The sequence below is a fragment of the Lolium rigidum genome, chromosome 5, assembly GCF_022539505.1.
Source record: "Lolium rigidum isolate FL_2022 chromosome 5, APGP_CSIRO_Lrig_0.1, whole genome shotgun sequence".
Classification (NCBI taxonomy): Eukaryota; Viridiplantae; Streptophyta; class Magnoliopsida; order Poales; family Poaceae; genus Lolium; species Lolium rigidum.
Window position 1 is genome coordinate 229,206,783 of NC_061512.1, and position 21,771 is coordinate 229,228,553.

General features: G+C 48.7%; 3 protein-coding genes and 1 non-coding gene across 4 annotated transcripts; 2 read left to right on the forward strand and 2 right to left on the reverse strand.

Moving 5' to 3' along the window:
* The first annotated feature begins 3,504 nt into the window (after positions 1-3,504).
* LOC124652501 (protein EMSY-LIKE 3-like) lies at positions 3,505-7,232 on the forward strand. Its single transcript, XM_047191515.1, has 10 exons — positions 3,505-3,773; positions 4,269-4,468; positions 4,570-4,679; positions 4,778-4,997; positions 5,074-5,196; positions 5,281-5,349; positions 5,874-6,071; positions 6,152-6,214; positions 6,341-6,404; positions 6,687-7,232. Exons 1-10 carry the CDS (start codon positions 3,737-3,739, stop codon positions 6,755-6,757), a joined length of 1,155 nt encoding a protein of 384 aa, XP_047047471.1. The 5' UTR covers positions 3,505-3,736; the 3' UTR covers positions 6,758-7,232.
* A 107-nt stretch (positions 7,233-7,339) lies between these two features.
* TRNAF-GAA lies at positions 7,340-7,412 on the forward strand. The gene has a single exon. It is a non-coding gene; the product is annotated as a tRNA-Phe (tRNA).
* A 291-nt stretch (positions 7,413-7,703) lies between these two features.
* On the reverse strand, positions 7,704-10,725 carry LOC124654984 (flagellar radial spoke protein 2-like). The gene is made up of 3 exons (XM_047193957.1): positions 10,334-10,725; positions 9,822-10,188; positions 7,704-8,967 (listed from the first exon to the last, which is right to left on the reverse strand). Exons 1-3 carry the CDS (start codon positions 10,723-10,725, stop codon positions 7,945-7,947), a joined length of 1,782 nt encoding a protein of 593 aa, XP_047049913.1. The 3' UTR covers positions 7,704-7,944.
* A 3,091-nt stretch (positions 10,726-13,816) lies between these two features.
* Positions 13,817-15,364, reverse strand: LOC124653371. Its single transcript, XM_047192437.1, has one exon. The coding sequence runs from the start codon at positions 15,165-15,167 to the stop codon at positions 14,118-14,120; it is 1,050 nt and encodes a 349-aa protein (XP_047048393.1). The 5' UTR covers positions 15,168-15,364; the 3' UTR covers positions 13,817-14,117.
* Positions 15,365-21,771: the final 6,407 nt, after the last annotated feature.

Genomic DNA, 21,771 nt, shown 5'->3' on the forward strand with positions numbered 1-21,771 from the left:
CTAGTTAAGTTTACTAGTTTTATTACTACTTGTGTTATTTACTTACACGGAACCTTGTGCTTGACAACCACACGGTGGAGTTTGGGACACAAGGCATTTACTTATTTGCAGGATTGCTTGAAGAAGAGAGAAGATAAATACCTTTCCATCCAGTTCCCCGAGTGACATGGTATCCGAATAAAGTACCCGAGTTATATGGAAAGAACATGAAGCCCACGGATCCGAAGTTTTGGAGGCCTAGAAGCCCAGAGAACCTCGGATAAGGAAAGTAGAGTTGTAGTAGGAATAGTGTAGCAATATAGGAAAGGCCCAATACGCCTCTCGCGGTTTGTACCTTATACGGCACGAAAAGCCTTGGCTCCACCTCCTATATAAAGGGGAGCCGAGGGAGAGGGAGGGATCGAATCTTTATCAACAGAACCACTGTAACTTTTAGTCGAGCACCTTTGTCGGCTGAAACCTTCGAGATCTACTTGCCCTCTACTTCTTACAAAACCCTAAGTCTACAATCTGTAGGCATTGACGAGTTAATCCCTCGTCAATTGGCGCCGTTTGTGGGAATTGTAGGTCGCAAGGTCCTGATCTCGATGTCATCATCAACTGTAAGCAACGCGATGGACGGAGGTAAACAAGTCCAACCTGATCTCGCCGATTTTGTTCCTCACCCTCCCGCCCATTTGCATGCATATACCGACCTGGAGGAGTCGACGGAGATTACGTTCGGGAGCTTCCGCTTCCTCTTCGGGAAAGAAGGATCACATCGTCTCGCGGCACCGATTTTTTGGGACCATTAGCGGTCGTATCTGATTTTTCGGGATCGTCAACATCATCTGTCGAGTCAGGCGATGAGGAAGTTTCGCCACCATTCTTCACCAAGCCCGCTGATGGCGGGGCACTCACCGATATGTTTGGTGACATGACTTTCGGGTCATTCACAGATTCTGATCTGGAAAGCGATTCGGAAAGCTTCAACAACTACGACTTCACCAACAACTTTACTGCTAGTAGGGAGGTCTTCACCGATCCATACGATGGTGTTACCGACCCTGAGGCTGATAAAAGCACAACTACAATATACCATCAGATCTACGTAATCGCGGGAGCAAGCCGTCAAGAGGATGAAGTGTCTTAGGCTTTCGACGATTTGAGTAACCCCTACATCAATCCCGCAGATCTCACGCGTGGAACTGGCAACAAGTACATCGGAACCACGCCGCGAGAAAAAGTGCAGCTGCCGCAGGAAGCGTGGGATAGAGCTCTGAGAGCCATGAATGGTACAGAGCCGATGACCACTACAGCCACGCCGCAAGCCGCTGCAAGCATATCAATATAAAATCGCTCGTTCTAGACGAGAGTTAGAAAAGTTACAGCAAACACTCGATGAAAGAAGAGCTGCATCTGATGCGTCAAGTGAGCGCAGAAATAACCTGAGTCGACACTCAAGGACTTCAGAAGATAGTCACAGGAACACCCGCTCAAGAGCAAGGTCTCGATTGGCAGGAATACCCGAGCAAGATCGGGAAAACCTGATTCAAAACCTCGACATGTACTTTATGTCAATAGACACGGGTCAATACAAACATTAATTCATAGGGATCATCATTGATTACCAAAACCGCCCCCGGAGACTTCATGGACTTTCAAAATTCAGTTTCATCCAAAATAGGTTGGTGAACGGGTGTCTTGGGATTGGTTTCTAGAGACGAGGGGGCGGCTTGGGATGGGGATGTGGATGTTGAGGGGAGGCCTTAGTGGAGACGCTGGATTAGAAAGGAGTTATAGATAAGGGGGTGAGAACGAGATGACGGGCGGCAAGGGATTCAACGACACGACAAGCAGCCTGGGAAGCAGCGTCATGGGTAGTTTCAAAATCGCCTAGGAGGGAAGAGAGAGACGCCATACCACCGAACACCTTGACAATATGTTATTCAGTTGATCCAAGCTGGTGATTTGCTAATACCGATTCTAAGGTTTGCTATTCATTGTCTCGCTTTTTTTTTTCAAGAGTACGCCAAAGGCGTACTATCTTTATAGAAGGCAGAGGTTTGAGTACAAGAACACGCTACCACAAGTAGCACACACACCAGACCGGCTAGTCCAAAGACAACCACCACCGACAAAACAACAACAAAACGAAGGACCCTACCCTAAGCTAAAACACACAAAGCCACGTCTCGACCGACGCTAGACACCTCCGAAGAGGAACAAGTCCAAAAGGGCACTCCTTGTCAACGCGCCAAGAAAGGGGAAGATGGCGGAACTCGGACAACCCAAAGAAGACATCGTCTTGGGGATGCCAGCAATGGCGTGCATTGCGCCCTTGCAGCTAGGCTCGGACAGCGGTGAACACCGGAGGAATGCACCAGGACCTCCAAGCCGTGTCTCCAAACGCGAAGCTCCCAACAGAGGAACGACGTCGAGGACGCCGCCATCGCGCCGATCCAAAGGATCTAGGCTTCCCCCCAGAGACAGCAACAAAACCAGGCGAGAACACGAGAGACACCGACATGCCTCGGCGACGCCTCCAGAGAGTGGCATGACACCCGCGGGCGCCGTCGCCGCCGGCCCAACGAGTTGGGCAAGACCTTTGTCCGTATCGCCGCACGGCTCCGAGCCTCCGAGGTTTGGGGCAAAACTGTCCATGGAGAGACACACCGCCGCCACCGCAACTCCTCAACATCATGGTCACAAAAAGTCGTGGTCTCCAGCACGACGGCCCAAGCCACCAGCTTTAGCCTTGACGAAAACAGCGCAGCAACTCCCCACCACCTCCGACGAAGGCCAGGCTGTCTCCGGCACACCCGCTCCAGGCACAACCAGCAGATGACCAAGTCTAAAAAAACTCACATCTGGCCCGAGAAAGCGCAGATCGAGCCCACCCCAACCACCAGCTCCCACGCCGGCACCACCGAGAGGCATCGCAGCACGTCCCCAACGCCGGGGTGGACGACCGACGCACCAGGGCACTCCGCCCTGGCAAGGCGTCCTCCGCGCCGCCGCCCCCAAGATGGGGTCTTGCGCCTCCGCCTCTCGACAGCCCCGCCGCGCCACGCCGCAACCACCGGGAGCCCCGCTGCTCGACCCCAGCACAGGGACGACGGCCAGGAGGAGAAGATTGGGGGCTTTTTTTTTTGTTTAGGGTTTAGGGCTAGCCGCTAGCACGAGAGCGGCCCGGGAGAGAAGTCTCGACTCCAGCGTTTTGTATATCCAGCGTTTTTTCATTGTCTCGCTTGAGAAAAGGAATTTTGCACTCGTATTTTCGCAAGGAAGAAAAGAAAAACTCGTTTTCAAACTCCATCGTACGACTCGTGGACGGCTGTGCTCACGTGCTGGCCGACGTAAACACACGGCTACCAAAAGTCCACGTCTGACGCGCCAATAAGCAGAAAGGCCCCCAAAACTACCACCGCAGGGTGCAAAACACCAAAGTCAGAGCAAAACCGACCTTTTCTAGGGGGGCAATCGAAAATGACACTTCCTAAATTTCCCGATCGCCTTGAACCCTACCAGCCCCTCCCCGTCGCCCCCGCGTTCCCCCAAATCCTCATCCGATTCCAAGCCGCAAAACCTCCCCAATCGGCCTCCGGCGCTCCCAGGTACGCCACGATCCGTCCTCAGGCCGCTCCGTATATCTCCGGGTTCCTGCTCAGGCCGGCCGCGCCGTCCGGATCTGGGGAGGAAACTCGGCGGATTTGACTTCTAGGGTTTCTCCGCTCTCGGCGCGCCCGGCGGGTCCATGAATCCCATGGGATACAACCAGTATGACAGCAGCGGTGAGTCGCCTCGAATCGACCGCCTTTTCTTGGTCCTTTGAACTTGGCCGGGCGGAAAAGCTCCGTTCTTTCGCTCGTAGCTCGTGAGATTCCTGGAGGAAAATCTCTCGAGGAGATTCACATGAGTGGAGGATACCAAAAACATGCGAATAGCCACTAGGTATAAATTGTGCCTCTTCCTTTCTAGCAACGCCGAGCCTGTAGATAACTGGAATTCTCAAAGTTGAACAACGTGTAAACACATTTGCATGGTCCTGATGTTATTGGAACAGAAAAAATACTTCCTTTTGCCAAACCCTTGGTGCTGCACATTGATTACTTGATGTATAAATACCTAGCCTTTCCTGACCAGTTGTAGGATTCTTGAACCTCTTGCAAAACTGTAAATTTGTATGTTTTATGATGACCCTTTACGTGCTTTCGTGTTAGCAAGACTCGCGGTCAAGCTCTGTATTTCAATATGCGGTTTCATTGATTCCTTTCCCTTGCCTGCAGGGACGGACGATGATCTCGCCCCGTCGCAAAATAGAGGAATGCGAGGCCGATCTTTCAGTGGGAATGGGAGAGCATCTGCTGGACCATTTCCTTATGCAAGGACACACAATGATTTGGAGAGCGAAGTGCATCTGGTTGAGCAGGAGGCCTACACTGGCGTTCTTAGAGCATTCAAAGTGCAATCTGATGCATTATCTTGGGTAAATATTAGTAGCAAACTGAAATTAGTGCCGATAGTCCCAGTAATCACTGTTTGTCCTCCTCTTTTAGGCTGGAAGTTAATAGTTACGCTTGTGCGCAGGATAAAGAAAGCCTGATTTCTGAACTCAGGAAAGAACTGAGAGTTTCTGATGAGGAACATAGGGATCTGTTAAACAAGGTGAATGAAGACGGAGCCATTCGTAGAATGAGGTCTTTGCTTACAGGATCCGATTCTTTCTTGCCTGAAACATGTTTTACTTAATCGTCATATTCTTATTTTATTTTTCATTTGTGTAAACTTACAATAGGGAGCTGAGACAGGGAGGTGGAACCCCGAGTGGGCTGCACCGTGGCGGCAGAGTTTTTCATGACGGAGAACCTGGGCCAGCTGCCAAGAGGCCACGACCATCTCATTTAATTCCTTCGCATTCTTCAGGCCTCCAGTCCCCTAATATGTCTTCACACTCAGTTCCCTCTTCTGCAAAGTGGGGACTGGCTTCAGCATCAAAGGGCAAAAGGGCTAAGTCGGTATGTTTGGAATACTCTGCGTCATGTTCATTTGCATTCGGGTCAATTTTATGGCGATCTGTTGATGCATGTACAGACCACGCCACTGGCATTACCATCCGTGGATCCAACTTCATTGATTAAACGGAAAGTTTTTACAAGATGGCCAGATGACAACAACTTCTATGAGGCCACTATAACCCGTTACAATCCTGCTACGGTCTGTTCTAAATTTTACTACTATTTTGCTCCTTGATGCAGATATGCATCTGTGTTAAGACTTACTCTCCTGGCCCATTTTCAGGGTGAGCATGCTCTTGTTTATGACATGGGCAAATCAACGGAGACATGGGAGTTAGTCAGGCTTTGTGATGTAAGCATTGTTTAAGTTTGTGATGCTTGAACTGTTATTTATCTTTCTTTTTCTTACTCCTTGTATGTTTCCTGATTTGGTTATCTGCTTAGCACTGTACACCGTGTTGTATTTTCCTATGAATTTAAGCCGTACTGTTTTCTGTTTTTCAACCTTTTTGCTGCGAACTATACATTTTTATATGTTAATCTACTGAGTAACCCCAGTAATTTACCAGATACTGGCAGATCATGTGTCCAATACCATAGAAATTAAAGCTGTTGTCCAATACCATATCATGTCATAAATTTCGTAACATGGTACCTTTGGTGATCCATAGGGGCTGCAAATCGGCTTTGGACAACTAATCTATTTAACTATTAGCTGCATGAATATTTTGATTTTATATTGTTTCACTGGAGTATGGATTTATTTAGCCTGTCCACTCTACCGGGGATTAAATTTTACTAGCGTGACTGTCCAGAATGTCTGATTGCCAGTTTTTTAGTAAATAAATAACTATTGGACGAACAACCCTTCGACAGATGGCACCTGAAGATATAAGATGGGAACATGATGATGTATGGGGTCCTTCTGGTCCTATGTTACAGAGAAACCATAGCAACAATGGTACAGGGGCAATGGCAGGCAGGGGCAGAGGGAGGCTGTCTCAACCGCCAAATGGCATCAGCAGGAACATTGGTCAAATTGATGTGCCTAACACTCAAAGTATAGTGATAGAGGTAACTTTCTCTAGAAGGGTTCAGATATCACAAGGTACCGGATAGTGTTTGTTACTCACAATTTTATGTTCTCAACACAGGTGGAGAGGGTATTGTCAAATCCAAATGTACGTGAGATTGAAAAGGCAAAGAAACTGCTCACTGTGAGTTGACTCGTCTATCTTGATGTTGTACCCTGTCCAAAGTAGTCTATGATTAGGAAAGGCTTGCTTCTATTTCCACAAATCCTTTATTTGAGAATTGTAAGGAAAAAATGGTTGTACATGTAGGACCAGGAGCAGTCATTACTCGATGCAATTGCCAGTCTTGACGAGGCATCAGATGGTGAAAGTGGTAAGTTATTGGCCGAGTCTAAAATGCACTGTAAAAGTAATATCATCGAAGGGCAAGTAATCTGAATTGGTTTAGTGGTGTTCTGGATGATTACCTTGCGTCATGTCAATCAGTAGAAACCATGGTGATTGAAATTCTACCCAGGATCTTGAGGAATGCTAGATGAATTTTATTGATTTCTGACTTATGTTTTGCATTTCGGTAGTCGGCCTTCCTAGATACTGCCTATCTGCAATCATCATTACTACTTTGCCTATTTCACTAAGCAGTCTTCATATACAGAGGATATGGCCACGGAAGCCCGAATGGGTCCTGCTGGTGATCACATGGGTGGGAACGGCATTGCCTGTTAGTCGTTACTAGCAGTACCGGAAGATTAGTAGGACTTTTTTTTGGACCACCTTCCTGAATCACTGGACAAAGAAGCCATGTGATGAAAAACTGGACTGCCAAGAGCCGACGAGCTGTTGCTCCATGAGATGAATAGATTTGGCAGCTCAAAAGTCAGACCTGGGAATGGCGGATAGGATGGGGAAACTTTTGTGGTGCCTCTCCTTGAAGTGATCATGTTGGTGGTATTTCCTCTAGTGAACTAGAAGTGACGCTGATCTTCTAGACATTGTTAGTAACATAACTTGGCTGAAGATTATTGTGCTGAGGGCAGAGAGCTGAGTAAACCCTCTGGCCGCAATGTATGTGCACTGAGTTTTGCAGTGGGCATAATCTGTACTGTAATGTACAAAATACTGGACGCTTTCTCCTAGCTTTTAGCAATGTATTTGGAACAATAAGTATTTAGCAAAAACTGTGGACTACCAACTGGTGCCTTCTCTATCTTTCTCAAAGGAAGAAAAAAGCTGTTGTCCTGACAGCTGTTGGTTGTGCGGTAGTGCGTATCAGGTTAGTAAGGAAGATATCAACACTTCAACAAGCAAGCGGGGATAGCTCAGTTGGGAGAGCGTCAGACTGAAGATCTGAAGGTCGCGTGTTCGATCCACGCTCACCGCATTGTGCTTTTTTGCTAATTATTTTTTCCTTTTGGAAATTCAGAGCATAGGGCTGACAAAGTATGCAATACCTGGTACAGGAGACGTCCAGTACACACCTGTTTCTCATCTCTCGTTCTCTCTCGATGCCAACGTTTGTTCTACACGGCTGCTCATTGAGACGCTTTGCTGCTCGCATCGCCTCCATCTCCGTTACGTAGCGAGTGGGTGTGAAGGAGCTAGCACCGCAAAGGTAGCAGTACTCCAGTTTAAACAAACAGATAGTACGTGTTATTGGGGATTCGGCAACCAGTTTAAACTTTAAACTTGAGACATTGCATGCCAAAAGGATAACCGATCTGTTAGTCCGATTACAGCATGTGAGTTCAGTGGGTTTACCGACTAGTCTACGAGGACAAGTGGACAACCGCAAACACCCTAAGCTAGCTACTAGTACATGATTTACACACAAAAGCTCAAGCAATCGCTTCCTAATCCCTACACAGGGCCTGTCTCTACCTGCTACATCTACCTAGCAGCTAAGCATTCAAATCCTATGACTTCTTGCCACCCCGCCTGGACGATGACGAGGACCTCTCCGACCTGTTCACCTTGGCCCGCTTGGCCGGCGGTGGAGTCACCGAAGGAGCAGCTCGCTTCACCGGGGGCCGCCCGACACTCCTCTTGGCCCCGGCAGCCTTGCCCCCTCTCCCCCGGCCGGCGCTCTTCCTGCCAGGCCCCCTTCTCTTGGGCTGCTCCTCCTCCTCCTCGTCCTTGGCCGGCGCGGACCGCTTCCGCTTCGTGAGCGGTGACCCCCTCTTCTTGGTGGTCGACGCGCCCTGGTTCAGCCGCTTCAGAAAGTCCACCGCGATCCGCTTCTTGGGTAGCCCACCACCGGCGGCCGCGGTGCCCTCGGCGTCGCTCTTCTTGTTGCTGTCTGACTCCGTGGCCGCTGCGGCGGCTTCAGCGGCAGCCTTGGCAGCTAACGCCTTGGCTGAGTTCTTCCCGGGGCCGCGGGTCTTCTTCGTCCTCGTACCCCAGGCTTTGTCATTGGGCGCCACGTCCACGTCCATGTCCGTGGCCTTCTTCTCGCCGTCGTTCTGCTCATGCGCGACCAAGCTGGCCTTGTCATCGGTCTCTTCCTTCTTGGCAGCAGCGACGGCCGCCGCGGCGGCGGACTTGGCGATGGAGCTCCTCTTGCGGCAGAAGATGAGCGGCTTCGCGGCCTTCTGGATGAGCGGGCCGACGATGTCCGCCTCGGCCCTCCGCGTATCTGCTGCCGCGGCCAGAGCGGCGGCCGTGACGGTTTTGACGAGCAGCTCCCGCTTGGGGTTGGGCGCGGGCTCGCGGAGCGAGGCGGAGACCTGCGCGGAGACGAGCCTGAGCGCGTCGAGCGCCGCGGCGGCGTGGTCGGGCGCGTGGCGCGGCAGGTAGACGGCGGCGTTGGCGCAGAGCAGCAGCAGGTCGCGGTACAGCTCGGGGCTCGGGTAGCCGCCGGCTGTGGCGTCGTCCAGCCTCCGGCGCATGGCGTCCAGGTCCACGTGCCGCCTGATCGTGCCCCGGTACGACTCGCTCTCCTGCAGGGCGAAGCACGTGAATAAAGAATTACGAAGAAAATCGGACAGGAGGTGGGGGCGAAAAAAAAAAGCGAGCTGCTGAAGAGAAAAATATCTCGTGTAACTGGAGGTGGACGGCGACCCGTGTGATCGCTACGCGGCACCCAACTAGTAGTACGTGCGATAAGGAATCGATGAGTGGACGTATACGGATCAACGAACCCGCAAATGGCAGTCACTTCCCTCTAAAATTATCTTCCCCGACACGATCCCTCAAAAAAAAAACTTCATCCGCAAAAAATAAATAAATTCCGTGAGACGAACAGGAACTAGACGGACGTTATCGTCGGCTATCGCAGCCTTCCATCGCTGATGAGTGCCCTCAGGCTTCGATGACTTGAACGGCAGAGAATTTCGCGAGCATCAGCTGGCGCACACGCACGCTGCGGCAAGCGGGAACTGAACTACGCCCACCTACCGCAAGCAGCTTGCCTGTGTGGTGAGGTGAGGTCAGGTCACCGAACCATTTGGGAAGGGACCGCCCTGGTCACACGTTGGTTACGGTCACGTAAACCGGGCGGGCATGGCCGATCAGTAGTGCTCCTACGCTCATCAATCATGCCGCGTGCGTGCGTGCCAGCCCGACCCGCCCTATCCGTATAACCAGACCACTTGATCATTTTTATTGAGATGCACTTGATCATTACTAATGGCGTCACGGGGGGACCCACCGCCTGACAGGCTTAACCCTTTGGTTTTCACCGTGCACGTTCAGATTTTAACCTAGAAGATGCCAGAGCACGCCGGCCGGTGAAGAGAGACAGAAGAAGGTTTGGATGGAAGGACGGGGCGGTAATTCTCACGGGGATTTTTACCTGGCTCTCCTGAAGCCGCTCGAACACGGGGCCGAACCTGGCCGCGACCCTGTCGAGCAGCGCGGCCAGCGGCTGCGCGGACGCCGCCTCCTCGCACTCCTCCTCGCCGCCCTTCCGCCCGCCGCGCCGGCACAGGCTCGCCGAGCTCCCCTTCGACGCCGCCATCGACTCGCCGGACGCCTCCTGCTTCGCCTCACCCTCCTCTTCCTTCACGGGCCGCTTCAGATCTGTGGAGTTGGACTCCCGGCACGACACGTTCTCCCCCTCCGGCTTCGCCGCCGTCGTCGCCTCGCCGGACCCCGACGCGCTCCGCGACCGCGACCGCGACCGCTCCTCCTTCATCAGCTCCACCTTGCTCTGCAGCGTCCTGATGACACAAAAATATTCCAAACCAAATCAAAAACCACCCAAAACAAAACATTGTTTTCGCGCAACGAACGGTCGGTACAACGCTGGCGGTGAAGGGGTATTCGTTTGCTCAAAGCGTTGGTTCGGATTTCGTTTATGCTCACCCGATGGAGAGATCGCATCGCTCCACCTCGCGCCGGAGCTCCGCCACGCGCAGCCGCCGCAGCTCGTCCAGCCACGCGTCCGCGGCCGACGCGTCGGGGTCCTCCACCTCCCCATGCCCCAGCCCCTCCGCGGCCTCCTCCTCCGCCTCGTCGGCGCCGGCGGCGGCGACGACGACGGAGAAGCGGCGGTGGAGGTGGCGGAACCGGAGGCGGCAGCTGCGGGGCGTGAGGCGGGGGCGGGCCGCCAGCGGGCTGCGCGTCTGCACCTCCGTCGCCACCGCCTCCCAGCTCGCCGTGCCGTGCCGGCTCACCGCGCACGCCAGCACCAGCTCCTCCAGCGTGCCCCAGATCTCGCCGCCCGCCGCCGGCGACACGTCTGATCCGTCCGTCATCATGCGTTCAAACTCGAACAACCACTCCTGCCGCTGCTGCTACTGGTGGTGGTGGTGCCGTCTCAGGTCCCCTTGCCCTGCCCTGCTCCCACCTCTGTTATTTTTTTCCTCGTCAACTTTTTCCTTCTTCTTCCCTCACCTCGGCTTTCATCTTTATTTGAAACACATATACGGCTTCAGCGTCCTAGCGCACGGGCTCGCAAGCGCACGGAATTTCTTTGTATCTCAGGGGCGTTTCTGCCTTCTGGGACAAGGTGGGGCGAGGGAGAGCCATTTTCAAACTGGGGCCCACAGCTGGTTGTTTTCCCTATAATGCCCATACTACCCCTGATCAGCAACTAGTACTACGCACTACCGTTATTCTGACGAGGCAAAAAGCGCGCAAAATTTTAAAAAATAATAATATAACGAAGCTGTTGCATTCCATCACTGTACGAAACTGTACATGGCCACAGACCAGAAAGTATACCGTCACTGAGCCAAAGTATCCAACTGCCGGAAACACCGATGTTCAGATTGCATAATCCAACTTCGAGAGCACGTAAAAAGAATCGGAATCTGGGAAATGGGAACCTGTGTTTATTATTCCGCTGACTGACAAGTGGGGTCACACTGATATGCCAACCACGTGTATAAAGGACCTGTATATTGCCGATGAACCTACCCATGCTCGTATCCAATTATGAATATCTGTCCTGCCTGAATGAGTGAAGATGAATGTGTACCCGGCTGAACAATTGAGTTCTGAATTTTACTGCTTTTATCATAACCAATATTTACCCTGGTTTTACATTCCATAGGAGCCTTCACTACTGGATTATCTTCCTTTTTTTAAAGGATATTAGGATATCTCAAGGGGGCCATCGCAGACGGATCGATGTGGTTCATTTTTGTCGGTACGAACACGGGAAGGCAAAATCCAAGCGGTATGTTTCTGTTTGCGCGGACTCGGGGAGACCAGCAGCACGATGCAAACGAACCAAGATATCAGCATCCTAATTTTGGGCCGGCAATGCACGAGCGATGACAACAAAGCGTCCACACATGACCCCTTCTTCTCCCTGCAGGGCCCGTCTAGTCGTGGCGCACAAAGCTACTAGGCACCATCTAACACCTCTCTCTGCGACATGATCTTGCCGCCTGCCACTGCAGACACCGTATGTTTGGGTTGCTGCTCACGGATCGTGGCGTCGTCATCGCACACACTTGTCGGCACCAACGTTCAAAGCTGTGATTGCGGTGATTGGTGAGGTTTACTTGAGATAGCCAAATGTTACCAACACTACCCAGATGTTGTCCATCAACAAGGCAAGGGTTGTTCAAAAAAAAAAACAAGGCAAGGGGGTTTCTAGGGATGATCAGAAGCATAGATTACATGCACTAGAAGTGAAACTCGTTTTGCATGAGAGGGGCAATATAGCGGGCATGCAGAGAGATGCATTGTCATTCTTGAGGCAGTTGTGTCACAAGATCTATGAATTTGACACTCTTTCTTTGACATGACCGGTTCCCACATACCATAGTGACGTCAACGTTCTCTAGCGCTCTCCGGTATCTCTAGGCTTGTATAAGGCAATGCTCTAGTGGTTCACTATGAGGTTAATTTGAACTGATACGACGAGCCATATTATCGAGTTGACGACGTCTGCCCTGACTGGGCCACACTTGTGAAGACCATCCGCGAGCCTGAACTGAGAAGAAGAAGAGGTTTGCCAAACAACAAGAGCTTGCATGAAAGATGTGGAATGGGCATTTGGTGTCCTCCAATCTTGGTGGGCTATTTTTTGCCCCTCTACTAGAACATAGAGCCTTGAGACCATGTGGGAGAAGATAACCGCTTGTGTGATCATGCACAACATGATCGTTGACGAAGAGTGCGATGATTGCCTCCATGACTAAGAATGACAATTTTAGGGCGAGTTGGTTGAGCCACATTCTCGGGCATCTACGTTGAGGAGTTCCCCCATATGCATACCGAGCTCCGCGAGTTGGTTCATGATCTTCTTCAGACGAATTTGGTTGAGCATGGGTGGGCATTGGAAGGCCACAAGGAGTAGTCATCACATCCCATTTTATTTATTTAATTATGAACTATGTTCTTCTATTTGCTATGAATTATATTGTTTATTTTGATGTACCCTACTTTAATTTATTTGGTTGCAACATTATATTTTGCAATACATATGAGCCATTTAAGTTGAAAATATGGAAAGATTCAATCAAAATAGCCAGGCCAAACCAAATGTGTCGGGCGCTAGGCTACCCCTGACCCAAACAAACAAGGGTGTCTCGACGGCTAATTTTGTGTCCTCAGCCCGACCCGAATGAACATATTTGATGTCCAAAATTAAATGTGTCCAAAATGGATCAAGCAGTTGGAGATGCCCTTACAAACTACCTCCCATCCGTAATATTTGCCGTCGATTTTAGTTGTACTAAAAAAGTACTACTCCCTCCGGTTCAAATTAATTAACTTCACTTTATCTAGATACACATGTATCTAGACATGTATCTAGAGCTAAAAACAATGTCTAGATATATCCGTATCTAGGTAAAGTTGAGTCAATCGATTTGGATCGAAGGTTGCTAGATTTTACTCCATGAGTACAAAAGTTAGCTTTGCTAGATTTTACTCCAGGCCACACAGAGACGCATGTTACGAATATTCTCATGTATTTGTTTGAAGTATTGGATATAAACCTCAGGAGTCTTCTTTATGTATTTTAGTGGAGTCAGATCATTCCTTTTCCAACTTGATTCCATACACTTTCGGGGCCAGTTGGAGAAGTTGTCTTAAGATTTTAACTGCAACTAGATAGAGGCAACTTACGAGCATCGGTGCTTTGAATAAAGCTACAGGCAACAGCTACAGCTGGGTTAAGCCTATCACAGCACCAAAACGCAGGCACCATAGCAAGCAAGTTACAGAAAAAGGCCCCTGAACAGAATCTGGCTAACAAAAGCATTTCGGACATCTGATGGAAGCTGAAACTTGGACTAACAAGAATTTGTGAAAGGAGGGTTTATACATAGACAAAAATATCATATAACTGACGAAGGAAAGCTATCAAAGCAACCAAGTTACAAAAGATTGCCTCGAGAACAGAATCTGGTGAACAAAAGCATTTGGAACATCACAATGGAAGTAGAAACTTGCGCTAACAGGAATCTGTGAAGACAAAAAGACAGGTTTATACATAGACGGATATACCCTAACTCAGGCAGCGACATGGAAAACATAGAAAGTTATTGCATCACCTTATGAGAACCTGGTTTGCTTCCACTCAAGGATGCAGCAAACTGCCTACCAATCTATTATTATTAAGCACAAAATTGAGGACGACATCAACCTAAAAATTGCAGAGCTTGCAATGCCAGCAAGCAGTGAAGCCTCACTTCCTGCGGGCCTCTAGCGCCTTCTTCAACTCCTCACCCGCATCATTCGTTCCACTGGCTGCCAGCTCCTTGCCGATCCCATCAGGCTTCACAGGGAAAGGATGCTGTGACGGCGGCGAGATCGCCTGCAACCTACGAGCCTCGCCTTTGCTGGGAACTGAAACTGCTCGGCTGACACCGATCTCAGCACGCAGACCCTCCACAGAGTGCCGCAGCATGATGCTCTCATCATTCAGGGCCTCCAGCTGCCTCTTGAGCAACGAGAATTCTTCTGCCTTGGCTGCAGGTGCGCTCTTCTTGTCTCCTTCAGACTTGAGATGCGGGGTGTGCTCAATTGTGATCTTGTTCATGACGAGCAGCGGCAGCTTGCTGACGGCGAGGTTGCCTGCCTTGCGCCCGTACCCATCGTCGGCGAGCGCGGCCTTGAGCTCCGGTGGCACGCGCAGGCCCCACTGGAACCGCAGGCTGGCCTTGTTCCAGAGCGGCATCATGCTCCTGGTGGTGAGGCGCATCCCGGAGAGGAAGGTGCCCACACTACCGCCGCTCTTCCCGGCGGCCGCGACGTTGGCCGCGAAGCCGTTCCCGTCGAGCGAGAAGGCCTTGTGGCCCTCGTGGTCGTGGTCGTCGCCGTTGGTGAGGTCGGCCAGCTTGTGGGGCGGGGGGGCGTCGGAGAGGGGCGGGGAGCGGACGGAGTTGGCGAGGGAGAAGTCCCCGATCCGGGGCTTGAAGAGGAGCTGGAAGGCGGGCGGGTTGGAGGAGAGGAGGTTGAACTCGGCGGAGAGGGCGAAGGGGGCGCGGACGGGGGAGCCGAGCGCGCCGAGGCCCGTGCGGACGGAGAGCGCGAAGGGCTGGAGCGGGTCGTTGGGGTGGTAGGAGAGGCGCAGCGCCGGGCCGGAGGGGAAGGCGGTGGAGAGGTCGAAGCGCAGGTCCTTGGCGTCGCCGCCGGCCGAGACGCCCGAGAGGAACGGCAGCCCGAGGACGCCGATGGGCACCTTGGCGCGCAGCAGCGGCCGGTCGTCGTCGCGGAACTTGATGGACGCCTTCATGGTGGCTAGGGTTAGGGTTCGGGGCGCCGGGATCTCCGCGATTCGAGAAGGAGAGGGATGGGTGGCGGCGACGGGGAGGTATTTGAACTGCGGAGGCGAGAGGGATCGGGGGCGGGGATCACGCCATTTCGGGTGCCGGAGGGGGAGCCGGCGGCGGCGGCGGCGGCGGTCGCGGCTGGGTTTAATTGGGCGGAGGAGGAGGGGAAATGAATTGAAATGGATGGAGCGGAACAGGATTGGGTTGGAGCTGGAGCTGGAGCGCTGGACGGACCGTTATTTTCTCGCCGTTTTACTGCCCACACGTTTCTACCGCTGATCACGTCTGTGTAGCTCGATTTTTCCCCAGGTAATCAGTGTGCTGCTGTGCAGCCCCTGCTCGATTAAAATAAATAAATTGGTTTTTACCTAAGGATCCATGCTTATTTGAACACATTCTCATTATCAGTTAACAAAATGAAAAGCATGTACTGCAAATAAAAAAATATTTATTTTCGAGAATATATGATGGGGAGAACATTAAAAAGAAGTCGCTAGAAACACGCGCTGCATATACCATGCAAGGAGCTAGAGGCCACATCCAACTATGTTGCCTTTGCGATGCATGGTACTGAAAATGGAGTTCAACCTGAATTAGAGTGAAATAACACCCTGTTCGACATCAACAAATTGATTTGGTATCTTTGGTCCTCAACTACGAGGTTGGACACACCAAATTTGTCCACGGATGACTCGTGGACACGCAAGGATAAGCATTCCTAAAAAGAATGTTGCAATAAGACTCATGATTGCATTGTCTTCATGGTCGTCATTGTCTTGAGATTTTAATAACAAGAGTACAAGAAATCTTTGTAATTCCCTTTACATGTAAACATTTTGTATAGTTGATTTTGGTCTCTTGACACGGTGGTTTTTTTACGGATTTGGGTTTTCTATGTCTCTTGTGCGCTTGGTTGAGTTTATTTTGCTACATAAATTTACGAGAAAATTAAGTGAAAATCTTTTGATTCCCATAAATCAAGAACTTTTAGTGATGTTGATAAAAAATAGATGAAAATGCAAGTGACATCAAAATACGTAAAATACACGTTTCATAATTCGTGCATTTGCAACCATTTTAGTTTGCATATAATTGTATAGCACTGTCGCCCGCACTTAAATTGAATTGTTTATCTTGCACATCTGAATCAGCACAATTATCATATGATTTATCATTTATTTTACGGTTTTAACTAATAACATTGAATGCATAATCATACTAGTACTCTATCTCAAAGTTTAGTGTTCACAAATCAAACATATGTAGTGTTTGTGCTGGGAATTAACTAGTCTCACAATTTTTTTCCCTAAATTTAACGGTCCTCTAGATATTACAGTTGAGTGAGAGGAAGATCCTCAAATCTCCTAAATATGTGCTCACATCCAGCGATTTAGATAAGGAGGAAACGTTGTAAGCTCTGTAGAGCAACCAACAAGAGCATCTAGCTATTTTCAGTGTGTTCATGAAATTTTATATATATCTGGTCTATCCATAACGGGTTTATTATTTTTCTACTTTACTATGTACAAATATCTCAATAAAGACATATATAATGCACGACTCAATCTGTTTTGTCTAATCGCATATATATCTTTGCAATCCGTTTATACTAAATTTTATTACTTCTTGCATCTCACTATCACTAAATTGTAAAATAATGTTGTCTTCTTTGCTCGCTCCCCTTTCACCACAGTGAGAAGTTGAGTTCCAAAGTTATCTTTAAGTAATATAATAAGTGGTGGAAAATCCTAAAAAATTACAAATTACCACAAGATTTTACATTTTGTTTTTCTATTATATCAAATATTGAATATGTAGATTTATTGGTATAACTAATTGTCAAAGTTTATTTTCATAATTCAAATATACATGATAAAACAAATACCGACATGCTACACTGGAGCTAAACACTCATATCCACAATATAACTTATGCCATTTAAATATATTAGAAGGTGTTTAATATTATTTTTCTATTTCAGCCATACAAGTGTCTCAACATAAGTTTCTATTTCGCATGAGTTGGAACATATTTTTGATAAAGGTTCACAAAATATGGTTGGTTGCCTAGATTTAGTTAAGAGAGAGTTCTAGAGTGTATGAAGTGTTTTATGTGAATTAAATGTGTTATTGTCTTCGAACAACAAGATACTTGGGGGGTGGGGGGGTGGCAAACGTGGTTATCGAATTAGTAATGATTACTAGTGACGTGTACACCGGCCTTATAGCGAAGGTCGTTGTACACTATGGCAAACGTGGTTATCGAATTAGTAATGATTACTAGTGACGTGTACACCGGCCTTATAGCGAAGGTCGTTGTACACTATGCGAGAGTTGACACTATAATGTTTTTTATAGGTTCGGTCGCCTTGTTAGACCAAGATCAACGTCCATGGAGAGGACCCACACCTCGTGCATGATTGCAGTGGTTGCTAGCTGCCTTCTACACGAAGGCTCTAACCTCAGACGGGGCATTCACATGCCAGATCTTTGGGCACTGCTTCGATTGTAACTTCCCGAGCACTTTCGAAAGGCCAGTGGCCAATCTTCATTAAGGAAGGAGAAGATCTTTTACAATAAGCTCCGAGGTGGAGCGAGTGTCTGGAGGAGAGCTTGAACCTCGACAAGCTTAGGTCACAAGAAAATCTCCATAGTGAGCGCCAGGGAATCAAGATAGCATATACACGCCTAGCCAAGCTTAGATAGTAGCTACCGGTCCAGCGGATCGCTATAGTTAAATATCCGCTCTGGTGCTCTGGAAAGCCTCATCCGTTGAGTGATGTACTCCATTAAAGTTTTATGAGTTTCTCTCCTTCCATATCTTCCAAGTGTCGAAGTCGCGCCGGAGAGTCTTGGGCACCCTCTTCCTGACGCAAGCCCACCGGTCCTCGGTGCTTGCAAAGCTCAGGCAGGGAATCGGGAAATCAACGGCAGACCACGACCTGATGTGGCGCCAAACTCGCACATTGAACCTACAATGGACGAAGAGATGGGTATAGGTCTCATTTTCCGCAAGGCAGAGCTGACATGAACTGGCGTTGGGCCATCCTCGACGTTAGAGGCTGTCAACGGTTAGACGCTGGTGCACAAACAACCACGAGAAGAACTTGCAGACCAGGGGGTTTGGACTTCCAGTTAGCACCTGCAAAGGGGAATTTCTGTTAGCCGCAAAGAAGAGCTTATATGCACTGCTTGTGGAGAAGCAGCCATCAGCCATCGGTTGAGTCGCACCAGACCAAGGAGTGGCCGTTGTCGTTGTCAAGGTGTACTTGAAGCTGCTCGTCCTAGAGATGAAGGTCGGGATGTGAACGGGCTGGGTTGACCCGCTGGGTCGCTGACCCAGCCCAAAAATTCAGGACCAGTGGATCATGTGGGTCAGCCTCGAGCTGAGATTTGGGTTGGCACAGCCGGCCCTGAGTGACCCGTGGGGTCAGCCGGGTGATACGTCTCCAACGTATCGATAATTTCTTGTGTTCCATGCCACATTATTGATGTTATCTACATGTTTTATGCACACTTTATATCATATTCGTGCATTTTCTGGAACTAACCTATTAACAAGATGCCGAAGTGCCGCTTGTCGTTTCTGCTGTTTTTGGTTTCAGAAATCCTAGTAAAGAAATATTCTCGGAATTGGACGAAATAAAAGCCCAGAGGCCTATTTTCTCACGAAGCTTCTAGAAGTCCGAAGGAGAGACGAAGAGGGGCCACGGGGTGGCCAAACCCTAGGGCGGCGCGGCCCCACCCCTGGCCGCGCCGGCCCGTGGTTTGGGCCCCCCGTGCCGCCTCTTGACTTGCCCTTCCGCCTACAAATAGCCTCCGTGACGAAACCCCCAGTACCGAGAGCCACGATACGGAAAACATTACCGAGACGCCGTCGCCGCCGATCCCATCTCGGGGGATCCTCGGAGATCGCCTCCGGCACCCCGCCGGAGAGGGGAATCATCTCCCGGAGGACTCTACACCGCCATGGTCGCCTCCGGAGTGATGAGTGAGTAGTCTACCCCTGGACTATGGGTCCATAGCAGTAGCTAGATGGTTGTCTTCTCCCCATTGTGCTATCATTGTCGGATCTTGTGAGCTGCCTATCATGATCAAGATCATCTATATGTAATTCTATATGTTGCGTTTGTTGGGATCCGATGAATAGAGAATACTTGTTATGTTGATTATCAAAGTTATGCTTATGTGTTGTTTATGATCTTGCATGCTCTCCGTTATTAGTAGATGCTCGGCCAAGTAGATGCTTTTAACTCCAAGAGGGAGTACTTATGCTCGATAGTGGGTTCATGCCCGCATTGACACCTGGGACAAGTGACGTAAAGTTCTAAGGTTGTGTTGTGCTCGTTGCCACTAGGGATAAAACATTGATGCTATGTCTAAGGATGTAGTTGTTGATTACATTACGCACCATACTTAATGCAATTGTCTCGTTGCTTGCAACTTAATACTCGGAGGGGGTTCGGATGATAACCTCGAAGGTGGACTTTTTAGGCATAGATGCAGTTGGATGGCGGTCTATGTACTTTGTCGTAATGCCCAATTAAATCTCACTATACTCATCATGATATGTATGTGCATTGTCATGCTCTCTTTATTTGTCAATTGCCCAACTGTAATTTGTTCACCCAACATGCTGTTCGTCTTATGGGAGAGACACCTCTAGTGAACTGTGGACCCCGGTCCAATTCTCTTTACCGAAATACAATCTACCGCAATACTTGTTTCTACTGTTTTCTCTCGCAAACAATCATCTTCCACACAATACGGTTAATCCTTTGTTACAGCAAGTCGGTGAGATTGACAACCTCACCGTTTCGTTGGGGCAAAGTAGCTTGGTTGTGTTGTGCAGGTTCCACGTTGGCGCCGGAATCTCCGGTGTTGCGCCGCACTACATCCCGCCGCCATCAACCTTCAACGTGCTTCTTGGCTCCTCCTGGTTCGATAAACCTTGGTTTCTTTCTCGAGGGAAAACTTGCCGCTGTGCGCATCATACCTTCCTCTTGGGGTTGCCCAACGAACGTGTGAAATACACGCCATCAAGCTCTTTTTCTGGCGCCGTTGCCGGGGAGATCAAGACACGCTGCAAGGGGAGTCTCCACTTCTCAATCTCTTTACTTTGTTTTTGTCTTGCTTTAGTTTTATTTACTACTTTGTTTGCTGCACTAAATCAAAATACAAAAAAAATTAGTTGCTAGTTTTACTTTATTTGCTGTCTTGTTTGCTATATCAAAAACCCAAAAAAATTAGTTTACCCGCATTCACTTTACTTATTTCATCATGTTTCCTTTTAATTTTACTACAAAGAACATACCGGTAGGACGTGGGTCTATAGTCGGGAGAAATAATATAGAAGAATTCTTCAACCATGTTAGTACCATTGAAAATTTTGAAGATAGACACTTGATAGATCTTGCGCCTACTTATGAAATTGCTGCTGCGCATTTAGTTCGCTTGTTGGAAACTAAATTTGTTAATCTTAATCCTATAATCCAACACATGTTTTTCACGCTTGGTGATATGGAAGAAGGGGAAAAGAAAGATTTTGTTTTAGAAACCCTTCTTAGAGAATTTGGTGGTCTAGCAAGAGAAGCTAGAAAGGTGTTTGCTAAATTCAATATGCTTGGTTCTCCTACTAATTTTGCTAGTCTCCTTGAAAAGATGGATATGGATAGAATAAGATACACTAATAATATTGATGATGGAGAGGAGATCAAAGCACCAATACCATGCAAGCTCCTAGCTATGAATGATGCACTAGAAAATAATTATGCTTGGCTTGTTCCAGAAAATTTGTTTGATGAGAGTAGCACACCTAAGACTAATGAAAAGGGAGATGCTAAAACTTATGTATCTAATATAATATGCCTAGTTGAGAAAACTCCACACCTCGCTGAGAATGCACCACCCTTCGATAATACTTGATACACACTTTCTGCGCCTAGCTGAAAGGCGTTAAAGAAAAGCGCTTATGGGAGACAACCCATGTTTTTACCTACAGTACTTTGTTTTTATTTTGTGTCTTGGAAGTTGTTTACTACTGTAGCAACCTCTCCTTATCTTAGTTTTGAGTTTTGTTGTGCCAAGTTAAGCCGTTGATAGAAAAGTAAGTACTAGATTTGGATTACTGCGCAGTTCCAGATTTCTTTGCTGTCACGAATCTGAGCCCACTGCCCTGCAGGAAGCTCAGAAAATTATGCCAATTTACGTGCATGATCCTCAGATATGTACGCAACTTTCATTCAATTTGAGCATTTTCATTTGAGCAAGTCTGGTGCCATTTTAAAATTCGTCAATACGAACTGTTCTGTTTTGACAGATTCTGCCTTTTATTTCGCATTGCCTCTTTCGCTATGTTGGATGAATTTCTTTGATCCACTAATGTCCAGTAGCATTATGCAATGTCCAGAAGTGTTAAGAATGAGTGTGTCACCTCTGAATATGTCAATTTATATTGTGCACTAACCCTCTAATGAGTTGTTTCGAGTTTGGTGTGGAGGAAGTTTTCAAGGATCAAGAGAGGAGTATGATGCAACATGATCAAGGAGAGTGAAAGCTCTAAGCTTGG